Source organism: Kogia breviceps, chromosome 1 (assembly GCF_026419965.1).
Source record: "Kogia breviceps isolate mKogBre1 chromosome 1, mKogBre1 haplotype 1, whole genome shotgun sequence".
NCBI lineage: Eukaryota > Metazoa > Chordata > Mammalia > Artiodactyla > Physeteridae > Kogia > Kogia breviceps.
In genome coordinates this window covers 177,006,233-177,023,175 of record NC_081310.1, presented here as the reverse complement: position 1 = coordinate 177,023,175, position 16,943 = coordinate 177,006,233, and the positions used below count along the sequence as shown (strand labels likewise).

The following is a 16,943-nucleotide window of genomic DNA, read 5'->3' as shown; positions in this document are numbered from 1 at the left end:
TTTGAATAGTTTATGACAGATTATTTTGAAATACCAGGAAATCTGTGGCACTTTTTTGTTGCTACTGGCCACAAGGTAGTCTGATTCCCAACGCAGAAATTTATTTGTTAAAATAATTGTGCACTGGTAATGATTAGAGAACCACAGACACCTTCTTTGAAGCATTAAGCTGCTTTGCCACCCACAACTCCAGGAGCTGCTACCCCATCTAAGTGAGGTGTTTACTGTCTGAATTGACAGGGTCTTATTTCCTTCCAAGGTGAGACAGATTCATTCCTTCACTTTAGATGGCTTTAGGGCCGTTCCATAACTTATTTAGGCTAGTGATCAGGCTCCACTCTCAGTAAAGAGGGCTCCCATTAGAGAAGCAGCTTGGTATTAAAGCAAGAGAATGAGCTTTGATGTCTTGGTTTGAATCCCATAGCTCTGCCACTTAGCTCTGTGTTCTTGAGTATGTCCCCTAGCCTTTCTGAGCTTTGTTTTACCTTCTTTAAAAGGAAGATAGTAGTGCCTGTTTCATAATGGAGTTTGGGGGGATGAGTAAGATAATGTATTTATTTATTTATTTTTGGCTGTGTTTGGTCTTCGTTGCTGCATGAGGGCTTTCTCTAGTTGTGGCAAGTGGGGGCTACTCTTCGTTGTGGTGTGCAGGCTTCTCATGGCAGTGGCTTCTCTTATTGCCGAGCACGGGCTCAGTAGTTGTGGCACACGGGCTTAGTAGTTGTGGCTCACGGGCTCTAGAGCGCAGGCTCAGTAGTTGTGGTGCATGGGCTTAGTTGCTCGCGGCATGTGGGATCTTCCTGGACCAGGGCTCAAACCTGTGTCCTCTGCATTGGCAGGCAGATTCTTAACCAGTGCACCACCAGGGAAGCCCAAGATAATGTATTTAAAGCACTGACTTTCAGTGAATAGTAGCTTTTGCTGTTATAACTTATTGCTTTTATTTTCAAATCTGTCAAGGCAGACAACATATTAGGCCCTTGGGAGTGCGCAGATTTGGTTCTGGCTCCCAGTTTGCTCCAGTTTTCCTGAAACCAGCATTCTAAAGTTGTGCATTGAAAAATGAGGTCTGAAATTTTTTGTCATTGAAGGTGCGGGTAAAAAGGGTGAGGCTCTTTACAGATTCAATGCAATCCCTATCAAACTACCAATGGCATTTTTCACAGAACTAGAACAAAAGATTGCACAATTTGTATGGAAACACAAAAGACCCTGAATAGCAAAAGCAATTTTGAGAAAGAAAAACGGAGCTGGAGGAATCAGGCTCCTGGACTTCATACTATACTACAAAGCTACAGTAATCAAGACAGTATGGTACTGGCACAAAAATAGAAATATTGATCAATGGAACAGGATAGAGAGCCCAGAGATAAACCTACACACATATGGTCACCTTATTTTTGATAAAGGAGGCAAGAATATACAATGGAGAAAAGACATCCTCTTCATTAAGTGGTGCTGGGGAAATTGGACAGCTACATGTAAAAGAATGAAATTAGAACCATACACAAAACTATACTCAAAATGGATTAGAGACCTAAATGTAAGGCCAGACACTATAAAACTCTTAGAAGAAAACATAGGCAGAACACTCTATGACATAAATCACAGCAAGATCCTTTTTGACCCACCTCCTAGAGAAATGGAAATAAAACCAAAAATAAACAAATGGGAACTAATGAAACTTAAAAGCTTTTGCACAGCAAAGGAAACTATAAACAAGACGAAAAGACAACCCTCAGAATGGGAGAAAATATTTACAAATGAAGCAACTGACAAAGGATTAATCTCCAAAATTTACAAGCAGCTCATGCAGCTCAATATCAAAAAAACAAACAGCCCAATCCAAAAATGGGCAGAAGACCTAAATAGACATTTCCCCAAAGAAGAGAGAGGAAGCACATGAAAAGCTGCTCAACATCACTAATTATTAGGGAAATGCAAATAAAAACTACAATGAGGTATATCACCTCACACCAGTTAGAATGAGCATCATCAGAAAATCTACAAACAATAAATGCTGGAGAGGGTGTGGAGAAAAGGGAACCCTCTTGCACTGTTGATGGGAATGTAAATTGATACAGCCACTATAGAGAACAGTATGGAGGTTCCTTAAAAAACTAAAAATAGAATTACCAGATGGCCCAGCAATCCCACTACTGGGCATATACCCAGAGAAAACCATAATTCAAAAAGACACATGCACCCCAATGTTCATTGTAGGACTATTTGCAATAGCCAGGTCATGGAAGCAACCTAAATGCCCATCGACAGACGAGTGGATAAAGAAGATGTGGTACATATATACAGTGGAATATTACTCAGCCATAAAAAGGAACGAAATTGGGTCATTTGTAGAGACATGGATGGATCTAGAGACTGTCATACAGAGTGAAGTAAGTCAGAAAGAGAAAAACAAATATTGTATATTAACGCATATATGTGGAACCTAGAAAAATGGTACAGTTGAACCTGTTTGCAGGGCAGAAATAGAGACACAGATATAGAGAACAAATGTATGGACACCAAGGGGGGGGGAGTGGTGGTGGTGGGATGAATTGGGAGATTGGGATTGACATATATACACTAATATGTATAAAATAGATAACTGAGAAGAACCTGCTCTATAAAAAAAGTAGAATAAAATTCAAAAATTAAAAAAAAAAAAAGGATGAGGTTCTCTAAGGACTTCAAGGCACCTTAATGATGTGATTCAGTGAGATGTCACTAGTGCAGTGCTTTATAACCAGGGGTGTCTACAGGGACAGTAACAGGGATGAAGAGCTGAGCTCTTTTTTCAGTATTTACCAACACCTATCCTAGGAAGTTAATACCTGTAATAAGACCAAATAAGGCAGATTTCCTTGCTCTTGCTAGAATGTAATTTAAATGCTTTGTGGTCACTTTGAGAATTTGAGAATCTTAATCAGAAAATAGTTAAAAGTGGGAACATAAATAAATGCAGTTTTTATTTTTGGCAGATAGTCTATCAAAACATGAGGCTTATGGTAGAAACGTGATAAAAGGGACTTGTGCTGGTAAAATTTGGAGGCATTCCTGTCCATTTTGTAGATGTATAAACTGAAACCCAGGGAGGTGAAATGACTTTCCCACGGTCACACAGCAAGATAGTGGTAGAATGGAGAATGGAACTCTGGTTTCCTGATTCTGGACTATTTTAAAATATGTTGCACATAAAATATTTCAGACACACACACACAAATATAAAAAATAATACAATGATCATCCATGTCCCTACAACCAGCCTAAGAAAGAAAACATTGCCAGTACAGTTGAAGCCCTCCTGGGCACCTCTCTTTGATCACATGCTCTTTCTCTTCTACTCCCCTCTCCACCCCATTCCCACCACCACCAAGGTGTAAGCACTATCCTGAAGTCAGTGTTTAATCCCATGTGTCTCTTTCTGCAGTATGCTTTTTAGTGCCTTCTTGACCTACATCTTCTCCCCCATCTCTCACCCAGTATTGCTCCCCGTCAGTCTAAAGCCAGCCTAAGAATGAGAGAAGTATTTATAGTGGGAAGAGGGAAAACCCATAGAAAAGTCCTCCCTAGTCTCACAGATTCATCCCAAGTAAGGGTCTGCTCTCCCATTTTACCCCTTTTCCATCTGTAATCACACAGCTCCCTTGAGCTGGGAATAATGGACTGGCCATTTGAGCCACGTGTTGGTTTGGGGCCTGAAGGAATATATTTTTTCTCGTTTCTAAAATACCAATTTCTTGTCATGGGAGCTCCACATCTCAAATTAGGAGTATAAGCAAAGCTTTGGAAACCCAAACAGGCCAAACCCACTGAAGGAGGAAGCAGCCAGAGAGGGAAATCAATTGCCGATGGATAAATAAATAGCCTGGCCTCAGGGACCAAAGTTCTTATTGACACAGTCTCCCAGTGTTTACCTGGGAAGTGGGGGAGAGAGCCACCTACTGCTTACCCCCATACACACGCCACCCTACCTCGGAGCACTGTGCTTGGCAGGGCACCAGATCAGAGCACCCTCCAAGTTTAGGGCAGTGCCAGAGGTGGTAACTCTTGTGGTTATTGCAAACCTTGAGCTTCAGCTGTGTCTCAGGAGGTCACCACAGTCTAAGCTGGGCTCTCCTACCCTCCTCATCCTAGGGCTCCTCCTCCTTGCTATACTTTGGGAACCCCTGTTGATAATAGTGCATGCAATGGGAAGCCTGGGACAAAAGAACAAGGATTTAGCCCCACCCCTGCCTCTAACTTCTGTGTATCATTGATGTCTCAGCAGTTTCCTTTTCTGTGAGAGCAGACTTGGAGCCATAAGGTTCCTCTGTAGCTCTGAGTCTACAGCCTTCAGTTGTGCTTCCCTTCCTGTCTTTTTCATTTTATTTGCATTATTGTTTGCATGTGTTTCCACATTATGTGTTAGTTTGTACTTTTACCCCTTAGGCCTGAATTAACTTTCCTCCAGTTGTCACTTGGTGTAGTAGAAAGAGCACTAGACTGTGGGAGTCAAGACACCTGGACTCTGGTTCTACCACTGCCTAGTTATATAACCTTGGGCGAGTCACTTAACTTCTCCACATCTGTTTGTTCCTCTGCACAGTGGGGTTGATATTTGTCTCGTCCAGCTTTTATGGGGTTGTTAGGATCAAATGAGACTGTGTATGTGAAATTACTGGGGAAGAGGCCAGAGTATATTTTTGTAGGCTTTTAAGACAGGCAGACCAATCCTTGAATACCGCGCCTCTGCCATTTACTGACAGTTCACCTCTTTGAGCCTGTTTCTCCATTTATAAAATAGGACCAAATCCTACATCAGGTATGTGAGGATAAACGACACCAGGTACTTAAAGCATTGAGCATAGTGTCCGGCACGTTGTTAAGCATCCAGTGGATGACAGTATAGGTCTCTGTTCTTCACTTCCTTGTTGGCCAGCTGGAGTGAGGTCCAGGAACAAACCCAGGCTGGAATAAGAGGCTATATTTTTCTCCCTCAGGAATGAACCAACATTTTCCAAGTATTTACTTGCTAAATGCTTCCCCATATAAGATTTCTATCAATCTTCTCAACAATTGGGTAAGGTGGATGTCATTATTGCTAGTTATAGATAATGAACCAAAGCTCCAGAAAGTTAAATGACTGGACCCAGTCACACAGCCAGTAAGTAGAAGAGCCTGGACAAGAACCCAAGCCTTCTGAATCCAAATTCTGCCTTTTTTTCCATCAGCTCATAAATATGTAAACAAAAACTAAAGGAAATTATGGAAACTAACCTTTTCCTATGTTTTTTCAAGTTAACGTTGGTGAGGACTGTCCGGTATTTGATGGCCTCTTTGAGTTCTGTCAGCTATCTACTGGTGGCTCTGTGGGTAAGGAATATACATCCCTCCTTAAAGGCTGTGCTGGGTTGTACTAGTGAGGTCTGTCTTTTAGGCCACTATCCCAGTGAGGCTGACCTGTGACCCTGTAAAATGGTCCTGTGAGTTTTCACCTTAGGTCTTGAAAATGTCCTTCTGGTTTAGTCCCAGCCCAGGTTCAATCTGACATGGTACAGACAGGTGTCCTTGGCTGTCCTCTCCTACCAAGACATCCTATATGCAGGAGCTCTCTGCAGACCTCATGGGCTTGTTGAGATGCTGTACATAAAAGTAACTTGTGAACTGCACAGTGCTATAAAAATGGGAAGTGTCATCATCTGTATCTTACAAAAGATCAGAAATACTCTCCACACATCTCCCACTTCCATTAATAATGTCTAGCTTACCTCCAGGATCACGCTACGCTTTCTTTTATTTTCCTTTTAAAATTTAGGAAGTTTTTTTTCTTTTTTAAAAAATTAATTAATTAATTTTGGTTGCACAGGGTCTTAGTTGCAGCATGCGGGATCTTTAGTTACGTCATGCATGCGAGATCTAGTTCCCCAACAGGGGATCGAACCTGGGCCCCGTGCATTGGGAGTGCGGAGTCTTACCCACTGGACCACCAGGGAAGTCCCACTCTACCCTTTCTTAACAAATGTTTATTTTTCTATGATCATTGTTTTTTCTCCTCCCCCCTCGTTACCACCTCCTAATACAATCTCAGAAAACAGAAGTGCACAGTGAAAAAAATTGACTGTAATCACACTGTCCACAGATAACCATTGTTACCATTTTGGTGTTTGTACATCCATGCTTTTTTCTGTGTGCATATATCTGGACATAACATATATACATCTGTATTTTACAAAAAATGTGTCATATATATGTATAGTTTTTTGTTCCTACTTTTTTTTTTTTTTTTTTTTTGCGGTACGTGGGCCTCTCACTGTTGTGGCCTCTCCCATTGCGGAGCACAGGCTCCAGACGTGCAGGCTCAGCGGCCATGGCTCACGGGCCCAGCCACTCCGCGGCACGTGGGATCTTCCCAGACCGGGGCACGAACCCATGTCCCCTGCATTGGCAGGCAGACTCTCAACCACTGCGCCACCAGGGAAGCCCAGTTCCTACATTTTTTACTCAGTAAATCGTTTTATTTATTTAATTTTAAAATTTATTTATTTTTGGCCACTCCATGCGGCCTGGGGGATCTTAGTTCCCTGACCAGGGATTGAACCCTGGTCCCCGGCAGTGGAAGCGTGGAGTCCTATCCACTGGACTGCCAGGGAATTCCCTTTATGTTTTTATTGCTATTAAAGTTATATTGCCACGAAGGCACTTGCACACATGGTGTGTATTTCTCTCTCACTTCTTCTTGGACCTGTTTGTACTTTAAGCCTCTACTACATTTGATATCTTCAAAATGTTTTGACCATGAACCACATTTAGAAGTATTTACACTTGCAATCCAGGTTATGCATGCACATGCACAACACCCTCTCTCACTCTGAAGCCAGTTTCACAAAACAGTGGTTACCTTTACGGTTATTCTGATATTTTTATTCTAGTCTGTCTCATTTAAAAATATATATACTAATCATAACCCACTAAACCAATTTTAAGGCCTACTAGTGAGTTACCGCCTTCAGTTTGGAAAACAGTTTTTTTAGAGTAGCCAATATCATGTTTATTCCTGTTAGAATAGGGTAGGGGGAGAGGACTGGCTTGTGAATTGTACAATACAGCTGTTGAATAGGCAGGTCCTACCTCTCACTGGGTTCCCTTGGCTTCCTGGGGGAAAAGGAGAGAGTGGCTTGATAACAGGCTTGTGTTCTTTCTTCCCACGTCCAGCAAGTGCTGTGAAACTTAATAAGCAGCAGACGGACATCGCTGTGAATTGGGCTGGGGGCCTACACCATGCAAAGAAGTCCGAGGCATCTGGCTTCTGTTACGTCAATGATATCGTCTTGGCCATCCTGGAACTGCTAAAGTATGCCTTCCTGGCCTTCTCTCTTGGAGGAGCACCTTAGGCCAGGTTCCCATTTCCCTCTCCCCCGGGCTTGCCTCCCTAGTTTGCTTTTCCTAGCAGTGTGCTGGCTAGGATGTATTCGGTGAGTGTCTCTGGCCATCCTCTCCTTGACGGGGTCTTGATTTGATCTGAGCCCACGGCAAGATCAGGGGCAGGCGCTGCTCAGATCCTGCCTCCAGAGTGTCCCTGTGTGGCTGGAGTTGACCCTGGCTGTAGAGTAGGAAGATCGGACTTGATCGGCTTGGTCAGGCCTCTGGAGACACCCTGCCGCTCCTCCACCTTCCTTCAGCCAGTTTCCACGTCTCTGGTGCTTAGAGATACCTGAGGGAGGCAGCCAGCCCGGTAAGCTGGGACCTGGCGCCCTTGGTGCGTCCCACTCCCAAAGAGCCCCCAGAACCCCCTGACCCCCTTCTGATCCTAGGTATCACCAGAGGGTGCTGTATATTGACATTGATATTCACCACGGCGATGGCGTGGAAGAGGCCTTCTATACCACAGACCGAGTCATGACTGTGTCCTTTCATAAATATGGAGAGTACTTCCCAGGAACTGGGGACCTACGGGTGAGAACTCCCTTCAGGGGCCAACCAGCTCACCCTCAGCTGCCAGCTCTTAACTCTCCTATCTCATGTCACCAAAAACCACTTCCTGGGTCTTCTGCCATTCAGAATACCACACCCCAGCCTGGGACACCTACCATGGTCTCTTTCCCTCTCTTATTCTGGAGGAAGGGAATGATGGTACATAAAGGGTTGGAAGGGATGGGGGTCTCCTGACTATTGCACTTCCTCCTGGCCACAGCTGAGTTGCATTACACTATTCACATGTCCCAGACAGCTTGAATTTTAGGCTAGAAATATCAGGTTCTCTCCCATGGGCTAGGAATTGGGACCTTTATGGACCATCTCAAGGGTTCTTAATATTTTTAGGTTACCCTCCCCTTTGACCATCTGACTGAAAGCTACATACTCTCTCCCCATAAGTACATGAAATTTTACATTTGATATCAAATAGTTAATAGACACCTCCTCCTACTGAAGCCCATCCATGGACCTCAGAATAAGAATCCCTGGAAGCTGATTCATTAAACTGTTCTGCTTTGTGAGAGCATGAATACAATGAAACCAGCCATTTTGCCATGCCAGTGGCCCTTGGGTGAAAAAGTGGCACTAATTCAGTTGTTTGCTATGGCAAGCATTATAATAACTGCGCCTTTACAATTTTGAAGAATTCTTCTTCCGTTTCTGCTTTCCTTCCACACCTCCCTAGAGAGGAGAGTGGTGGGTAGAGGAGTGAACAGTAAAGCACTCTGGAAAGGAAAGGGTGGTTGTGGGGTGGGTGTTATTTCTATGGTCCAGCCCCCAGCCACCTTTAACCCAGTCCAGAGGGAGGTCTCATGCTGTGTGGTAGGATATTCAGTCTCTGGTCCCATAAATGATTCTCAGCCTGGGTGCAGACTCGGTGGTGTCCAGAGACGTGAGCTAGACTTGTTCCACCAGTGAGGGGAATGGTGCTAACCTTCTCTGTCCCTGGCCCACCTCATGGGCCCAGCTTATCTCTTAGAACCACTGCTTCTTTCCTTAGCCTTCCAGCCCTCATCCTTGAACTTCTTCCTAGCTTCATCATGTTTCAGTTTTACTTTAATGTGCTTCTTGATTAGGATATTGGGGCTGGCAAAGGCAAGTATTATGCTGTTAACTACCCGCTCCGAGATGGGATTGATGACGAGTCCTATGAGGCCATTTTCAAGCCGGTAAGTGGCTTAGGCTTATCCACCACTGGGCTATAAACAGGATTGATCTAAGGGAGGGGTAGCAAAGCACCTCCAGTGTACTTGGGATCTCTCCCCACTGAGAGCCTGGCTGGAAATGCGATGTGTTTGAACCCTGGATTGCATGCTGTATGGCCAGTTAGGGGAACAAAATTCATCCAGATATTTACTGATGCCTTCTGTGGGTCAGGCCCTCTGCTGGATATAAGAATAGCTAAGACATGATCCATGCCCTTGAAGACCTCACAGTCTGTGGTGTGGGAGGCAAGCACATACCCGACAGCATGTGGTCAGTGCTGTTTTTGAGGGATGAACAGAGGAGTGAGAGAGAAACTGCTGCCTGGGCTGGGGAAAGGGTAGTCAGAGGTGATTTCACAGAGGTGGTGACATTTGAGCTGGACTTTGAGAAATGAGGAGTTACCCATGTGAAGGAGGCTGGGGCTGGAGGGGAGGGGTGGCATTCAGCACAGGGAACAGCACCAGCAGAAGCATAGAGGTGCCAGTACGTAGTGTGTAGGCCAGTATGATGTGGGGGAGGAATGTTGAAGGATGTGGTAGGAAATGTTTGTCGGGGTCAGTATTTCAAAGGGAACCTTGAATGCCGTGCTGAGGAGTTAAATCTTCACCTGTAAGCAATAAGGAACCATTACTAGAGTAGTAACCTAGTTAGGTTAGGTTAGGTGGTCGTTTAGCAAACACCAGGTGCCTACTATGTACCTTGTAGTAAGGGCAACAGAAAAGCCTAAGTTATGGTCTCTGTCCTCAGTTACATTATAATCTAGTTGTGAGAATGAGATAAACAAAAGTGAAGCGCCTCCTCACAGTATAAAGCTCAGAGTCTGTAGGACCATATGCGTAGAGCAGATGCAGCCAAGGGTCAGCAGGGCTTCTTGGAGCAGCGAAAGAAGGGAAAGATCTAGGGAATTGATAAGGAGGTTGTTTTAGGCTCCTTATTAGAGCTAGAAGTCTCTTGGAGATCCTCTCAAACTGGAAAACTGAACAAATTGGGGAAATGAGAAGCCCAGGCTGGTACTCCCTTTTCTCTACCGCTAAGCCTGAGGGAGAGTGGAAAGGTAGGAGGGAGTGATAAGGAATTGAAGAAAGTGCTGCACCCACACTTTTCAGCCTGAACCTCAAGTAGCTTTTCTTGAGGCTGGTAGTGACCAGGTTGTGTCCTTTCAGGTCATGTCCAAAGTAATGGAGATGTTCCAGCCCAGTGCAGTCGTCTTACAGTGTGGCTCTGACTCCTTGTCTGGTGATCGGTTAGGTTGCTTCAATTTGACCATCAAAGGTGAGACCAGGTAGCATAGAGACGGGAGGGCAGGGTCCTGCTGGGTGCTCCTGTAACTTGGCACACCTTCTCCCACCAAAGGGCACGCCAAGTGTGTGGAATTTGTGAAGAGCTTCAACCTGCCTATGCTGATGCTGGGAGGAGGTGGCTACACCATTCGTAATGTCGCCCGGTGCTGGACGTACGAAACAGCTGTGGCCCTGGACACGGAGATCCCTAATGGTAATAGCTGCAGGGCCAGATTGGGCTGGGCAGCGCAGGAGCTCACGTGCCCCTTTCCCACTGGCTGTACAGCCTCTCCTCTTCAGACTCTGATTCTCCTGCTATCCTCTTGTGGTTTTCAGACCGTAGCTGTCAGGCTTTTTTCTGAGTCCTTTAGTTGACCTGTCCCCTGTCCCTCAGCTGCTGGTCTGGACAAAATTATCAGTGCTTATCTATAGCTTTGGAATTCATACTCTGTAGGGTAACTAGGGTAGTGAGTGAGGCAGTGCTCGCAATGAATATTGCCTAAATTTTTCTAAACCAGGGGCTTCAGCCTGCTCCACACACACACACACACACACACACACACACACACACACACACACACACGTGTATGCACACAAACACACCACTGGTGTGGACACTGGAGAATGGCTTTTAAAAAAATTGAAATCCTATAGGTACCCAAGCCTCACCCTATCTTGGAGGCATGCTTCTCTATTTGATAGTTCACAGGTCCAGATAAACCTACAAATGCTTTTCTCAGGGTCCCATGGTGGCCAGGTCTCTTAACTCTCTCACCCTCCGCCCCAATTAGAGCTTCCATACAACGACTACTTCGAATACTTTGGACCAGATTTCAAACTTCACATCAGTCCTTCCAATATGACTAACCAGAACACTAATGAGTACCTGGAAAAGATCAAGTGAGTATACCCTCCCCCACACCCCTAAGTGAACATTCCAGGCTCTGGTTGGTCCCCGACCAGAACCCAGCTACCTCTCTACCATTGGCCATAGACAGCGACTGTTTGAGAACCTGAGAATGCTGCCCCATGCACCTGGGGTCCAAATGCAGGCCATTCCTGAGGATGCCATTCCAGAGGAGAGTGGCGATGAGGATGAAGAAGACCCTGACAAGCGCATTTCAAGTAAGACCCAGACCCAGGGGCCTCTACCTTCCCACTCTGCAGGCAGTTCTGACTTCCCTCCGCTGTTCCTGGCTCCACATTCTCCCCAAGCTGCCCACCTGTTGAGAAACCCAGTACCTGTGCTTGTAGGGATAATTTAGAGAGTCCAGGTCCCCTTCCCTTGGTGTCTTTTGGGGGAACATGCAAGAAAGCGCTGGGCAGACCCTGAGATAAAGAATCTGCCCTCCCTCCCATATTTTCCATTACCTCCCAGTCTGTTCCTCGGACAAACGAATTGCCTGTGAGGAAGAGTTCTCCGACTCTGACGAGGAGGGAGAAGGCGGTCGCAAGAACTCTTCCAACTTCAAAAAAGCCAAGAGAGTCAAAACAGAAGATGAGAAAGAGAAAGACCCAGAAGAGAAGAAAGGTGGGTTTGGGTTGGGCCAGGACCTGGATCTTGAGCCCCAGGCCCTGGAGGAGGAATTTATGTAGGGCACTGGGAGGAGGGAGCTGACTCAGGCCCTGCCAGCTCCTTAGGGCTCTTCCTTAGCTACTTGGGCCTTTCACTGGTTCCCAGAAGTGGCAGGGCCCACAAAAGAATGAAACTCAATTCGTCATCTTCACTGGCTGATTGAGCCCTGCCAGGCTCCAGAGCCAGGGACATGCCTGGGCTCCCCGTGGTCAGGAGCATGGCTCTCACATACCACCCAAGCCCTTTTCTCAGTGCTTCACCCCAGTTTCCCAGGGGGCTGCCTCCACCCACAGGGTTCAGGCTCTAGCAGGTTGGGAAACCGGTCCAACCTGTTTGTCCTCTGCAGGGCTCACTGGGAGGGCCTGGGATGGGCTTTTCTCTCTTTTGTATGTCCAGTAAGCTGTAGTGTTGGGGAAGGGGTTTCAGAGTAAGTGGAGATCCCATGGGTCTTTCCAGAGGGGCTGCCCTTGGCCATCCCTGCACTCTTATGTTCTAGAAGTCACAGAAGAGGAGAAAACCAAGGAGGAGAAGCAAGAAGCCAAAGGGTGAGGAAGGAGCTGTCTGTCATCTCCCTGGCATTGGAGCACCAGCCCCTTTGTCCCACCATGCTGAGAGGGAAGGCGCAGGGACAGCTGGTCCAGCTTACAAAGGCCTCTTTCAGGGACCAGTCTGTCTGTCTCTGCAGTTCTAGGCAGAGCTAGGAAGCCCCAGCCTTTAGCAGTCACCTGGGCAGCTGGGGTCCTGTGGAAGTCATTGTACCCACACTTTTGCCTCAAAGCTTCTAGGGTGGGTTATCTCATGCCGATCTCTGCTCTCTCCACAGGGTCAAGGAGGAGGTCAAGTTGGCCTGAACAGACCTCTCCAGTTCTGGCTTCTTGCCAAGTTCCCCACCTTTATCCCACAACCCCTCAGATTTTATATTTTCTATTTCTCTGTGTATTTATATAAAAATATATTAAATATAAATATCCCCAGGGACTAGACAGGAACCAGGGCCCTGAGCTCAGGGCACACGTGTTAGGTGAGCTTTTCTAGTAGCTGCCTCGCCACCCGTCCCTCCTGAACTCTTAATTTTGAACCATAACGGATGCCAGGTCTGGGTGGAAGGGATACACTTAAAGCAGCCATAGGACAAAATGTTGAAGTGCCTGCCTAGTAGCTTTGAAAAGGTGCCCTCTGGGTCTTCAGGGACTCCCTGTTTTTCTCAGGCTCTTGTCATCAGCCATTTTTAGATTGATTCTGTTCACATACCTTCCCACTGGCCCCCAGTGAGCCAAGAAACTCACACTGCCTGCCCTCTCTGTCCTCCCCCCAATTCTGCAGATGAAGATTGGTAGTCTAGTTTCCTTTTTGAGATACTATTTTCGTTTTTGTGAGAATCTTTGTAATAAAATGGTACATTTCTACCCTCCTGAGCTTGTCTCCTAGTAGTATCCCTGGGTTCATTTCGACTCCATGTCCCAGCCCTTCTGGTGTCCATGAGGATCTGGGCAACCCCTCAAAAACAAAAGAACCCCACAAACTTACCTGTCTCAATCCCCCCTCAAGGTTTGAGGTAGACCAATCTTCTCACCCTACCCCAGAAGACCACTCACTAAAAAGCACCACTAAAGGGACGACATTTATTCCTTTTCCAAATGTTACAGTAAAACCAGGTGGAAGAGAATGTTTTTTTAGCAGTTAGAAAAAAAAAAAAAATTACAAATCTGGGGTTTGGCCATTAAAAGTTATTTACAACAGTGGGAGGGGAAAAAAAAAAAAGACAACAAGAAGTTGTTTCACATTACATACCTCCCCCCCACCCCAAAGCTTAATACTTGCTTACCAAGTCAAAAAAGAGACACAGTTGATTCACAAGCTGGAAGTTCGAACTTGAGTAAGACATTTAGAAAAACCTAGACAGGGGCAGTGTCCTCCCCCAGCCCAGGGGCCACTAGGCCCAGCACAGGAGACTACAAACAACAGGGGAAGGTGGACACTCAGGGCGTGGGAGTAGGCACCCCCCACCTCTGGCTCAGGGATTTGGGGAGTAAACAAAGCCTACTTGGAAAAGAATTGGGGGAGAAAACCAGCAATTGCCTTCTGCACAGGTGGGGACAGGGAAGGAGGCAGGGACAGGAGCATTGGAGCATTTCACATCACTAACCTAACTTGGGAAACTGCAAGGGACCATCTTCGACTGGCCTTAAGAGGAAGACCAGATGGATGATGGGAGAATCCACAAGAGGGAGAGGAGGATTGGGAACGTGGCTAGGGGGCAACAGCCCCTTCCTTTCTGGGCACAGGAAGGCAGCCAGGGCACCAGGTCCAGGCAGTGACCTCACAAGGACAGCACAGTTTTTGCAGCTTAGAGATCACCCACCTGCCCCCACCCAGCTACTCATTCTGCTCGCTCGCTGGTGTAGGGCCACTCTCCGGCCCCGGCCCCGAGGGAGTGGATGGCTCTGCGGCCTGGGGCCCTGCCTCTTCTGTGTCTCCTCCCTTGGAGGCAGCGCTAGCCTCTGCCCCTTTGGCCTGGGGCTCCTGGCTCTCAGGGGTGGCGGCATCCTTCCCTTCCAGGGCAGTGCCTTCCTCGCTGCAGGCACCGATCTCCCCCTGCTCCTGCTCTTCCTCTGTGGGTGAGGAAGCAGACGAATCACCCCCTCCCTCCTTCCGATTTCTCTTGAAGGACAGGCCACTCAATTTGAAAGGCTTCTTGAAAGAGAATTTCTTCTTCTTCTTGGGGGTCTCCTTGGGGGGGACTTCCCCCTTGGCCTCAGCGCCCTGGCTAGGGGGTGCCGGCTCGATGGCATCGCCAGTGGCCCCGGCTGCCTCCTCTGTTCCGTTCACGGGGGTCGACTCCCCTTCACCTTTGGAGGATAAGTCTCCATTGCTTTTCACGTGGCCGTTCTCCTGCAGGGCAGAGGAGACAGCAATGAGGGCCGGGGCTCTTACTCCCCTCCCCCAGCCCACCTCTGACCTCTTCCATGCAACGGGGTCCCGATTCATTCCGCCGCACCCCCAGAGCCTGGTTGTAGCCTCACCCCACAGCCGGCATCCGACAAACCTCTCCCTCCTGCCCTGCACAGGCGCGCAGGGGCCGCGGCCGGCAGGAGGCGCTGGGGTCCCGGGGCCCCCACCCACCTCCCCCAGAGCGCGCTCTCTATTCCGCGCAGGGCCGCCCGCGGCCGCGGATCCCGGGCTGGCGGGCGAGCAGTGCAGCCGATATTGGGCGGGAAGCCGCCCCGGGGCGCTGTTCCCTGCACCTGGACGGCCTATTTTCCCAGCCTCCTGCTTTGTGTAAACGGCCCCCACCCACCTCAGGCTCTCCCCACCTCGCGGCTCCTCCCTAAAAAAAGCCGTGGGCTATCGAGGTCGAGTCTGCGGGGGGAGTGCCCTCCCCTCCGGCCCCCGCCCCGCGGCCCCCGGGCGCCCCCTTGGCGCGGCCCAGCAGCGCCTTTGTTCCCCGCGCGGCACTCCGGGCGGCCAGGGGGCAGCGCCGGGGGCCGAGGCCGCGAACAAAGAAGGCGGCGGGGCCCGGCCGGCGCCCCCTCCCCGCCCCTCCCCTCGCTTCGCCCGCGGGGGCTGCGGCGCCGAGAACAAAGGGACCGGGCGGGGGAGGGGGCGCCGCGTGTCCCGGGCCGGACAAAGCGCGCGGCCCCGGCCCGAGGCCCTAGAGGGAGCGAGGTACGAGAGGAGGGGGATGAGTCGGGCCGTGCCGAGCGCACCCACCTGTCCGTTGACCTTAGCGGGGGAAGCGCCTGCTGCCTCCTCGGCGGTCACGTCGCCCCGGGGAGCCTTGGAGCTCTGGCTGCCCATGGTGGGGGTTCTGCTGGGGGGCGCCCGGAGCCGCCCCGGGCTCGCGCCGCAGGGGATAGTTCGGTCGGGTGGGCCTGGCCGGCGGAGGGGTGGGGCTCGCGCCTGAGGGGGAGGGGTGTCGGGGGGAAACCTAGCTGCACCCCCGCTCCGCGCCCGGCCACTAGCTGCACCCGCCGCCGCTCCGCTCCGCGCCAGAATGCCGCCCGCCGCCCGCCGAGCCGCCCATATATATGCGCCCGGAGCTCGGGGCGGGGCCGGACATTTAAATAAGCGCCCAATCGAGGGGCGGAGGCGTGCTCAAGTCGCGGGCCCCGCTTGAGCGGTGGGCGACGCTGGAGGTCTGGTCCCCCCAACCCGCACGGCTCCCGGGGGCAGGTGGGGTCCAGGGTGGGAAGGAGAGAGGCGGGACCCTGAGGCGAGCCCAGAGGCGAGCTGGGTGGAGGGGGGCTCCTAGAGGAAAGAGGACAGAGCAGTCATCCCTTCCTCTCACTGCCCACCTCTCAGGTGGACGCCCCAGCTGCTGGAGTGGCCCCCATTGCCTTGGTCCCGCACTGGCAGCCCCTGTCAGTCTCCCCCTAGAACTCTTCGAAGGGCTCACATGCCCAGACTCGTCAGCGGCTGGTCCCGAGTTATGCTCCAGAGAGTATGGTCATGGAAGTTGCAGGGCCCTACCTGGGTTTTGTGCCCCCTCAGGCCAGGAGACCAGTCCGAGGTCCCGCCCACGTGCCTGCCTGTCCTGGGCAGCTTGGGAGGTCTGACCCACCGCAGGGTCACTCTGGTTAGACTGGTGAGGTCGTCCCTCATCCCTCCTCTCAGTCTCTTGGTGACCCATCACACTAAGCCCCCACAGATAAGCTCACCTTTGGTCCCTCCTGCTCTCAGCCTGGACCATGACAAAGTCCCATCTGGGGTGGTGCCATGATCTTGGGGGGCATCTCCATCCCCATTTGAAAGCCGAGGAGCCTGAGGCTCAGAGACCTGGACATAACCTGTCTGACTTCGGTGCTCTCCCTTCACATCTGCTCCCCTACATCAGGGTTCCCCGAAGCCAGCAGAGGAGGCCTTCGGGTTGCGGGGGACGCTCAACAACCCTTAAAACACTCCATTTCCTGAGGAGGAGGAGCCTT

General features: G+C 49.4%; 2 protein-coding genes across 4 annotated transcripts in view; one reads left to right on the top strand and one right to left on the bottom strand.

Annotated features, from left to right (window-relative positions):
• The window catches only part of HDAC1 (histone deacetylase 1), a 36,678-nt gene extending 23,245 nt beyond the window's left edge, over nt 1-13,433 (top strand). The window contains exons 4-14 of one of the 3 annotated variants that reach the window (XM_059078229.2): nt 5,281-5,355; nt 7,195-7,333; nt 7,794-7,935; nt 9,033-9,125; nt 10,326-10,434; nt 10,516-10,656; nt 11,234-11,342; nt 11,437-11,567; nt 11,821-11,973; nt 12,515-12,563; nt 12,842-13,433. In XM_059078229.2, coding sequence (XP_058934212.1) covers nt 5,281-5,355; nt 7,195-7,333; nt 7,794-7,935; nt 9,033-9,125; nt 10,326-10,434; nt 10,516-10,656; nt 11,234-11,342; nt 11,437-11,567; nt 11,821-11,973; nt 12,515-12,563; nt 12,842-12,869 — 1,169 coding nt within the window. In that variant the 3' untranslated portion in view covers nt 12,870-13,433. Of the gene's footprint in view, nt 1-5,280; nt 5,356-7,194; nt 7,334-7,793; nt 7,936-9,032; nt 9,126-10,325; nt 10,435-10,515; nt 10,657-11,233; nt 11,343-11,436; nt 11,568-11,820; nt 11,974-12,474; nt 12,564-12,841 lie in introns of all 3 variants that reach the window. The other 2 variants (XM_067012385.1, XM_059078228.2) reach the window with 2 other exon arrangements.
• Nucleotides 13,434-13,626: 193 nt separating this feature from the next.
• Nucleotides 13,627-16,046, bottom strand: MARCKSL1 (MARCKS like 1). The gene is made up of 2 exons (XM_059078350.2): nt 15,730-16,046; nt 13,627-14,910 (listed from the first exon to the last, which is right to left on the bottom strand). The coding sequence occupies exons 1-2, from the start codon at nt 15,814-15,816 to the stop codon at nt 14,395-14,397; spliced, it is 603 nt and encodes a 200-aa protein (XP_058934333.1). The 5' UTR covers nt 15,817-16,046; the 3' UTR covers nt 13,627-14,394.
• Between the last annotated feature and the right edge of the window lie 897 nt (nt 16,047-16,943).

Coding starts and splice junctions, on each gene's coding strand:
- MARCKSL1 (XM_059078350.2), bottom strand. CDS start 15,816: ATGGGCAGCCAGAGCTCCAAGGCTCCCCGGGGCGACGTGACCGCCGAG. Junction 14,911..15,729: donor CCGCTAAGGTCAACGGACAG/GTGGGTGCGCTC, acceptor TCTGCCCTGCAG/GAGAACGGCCACGTGAAAAG.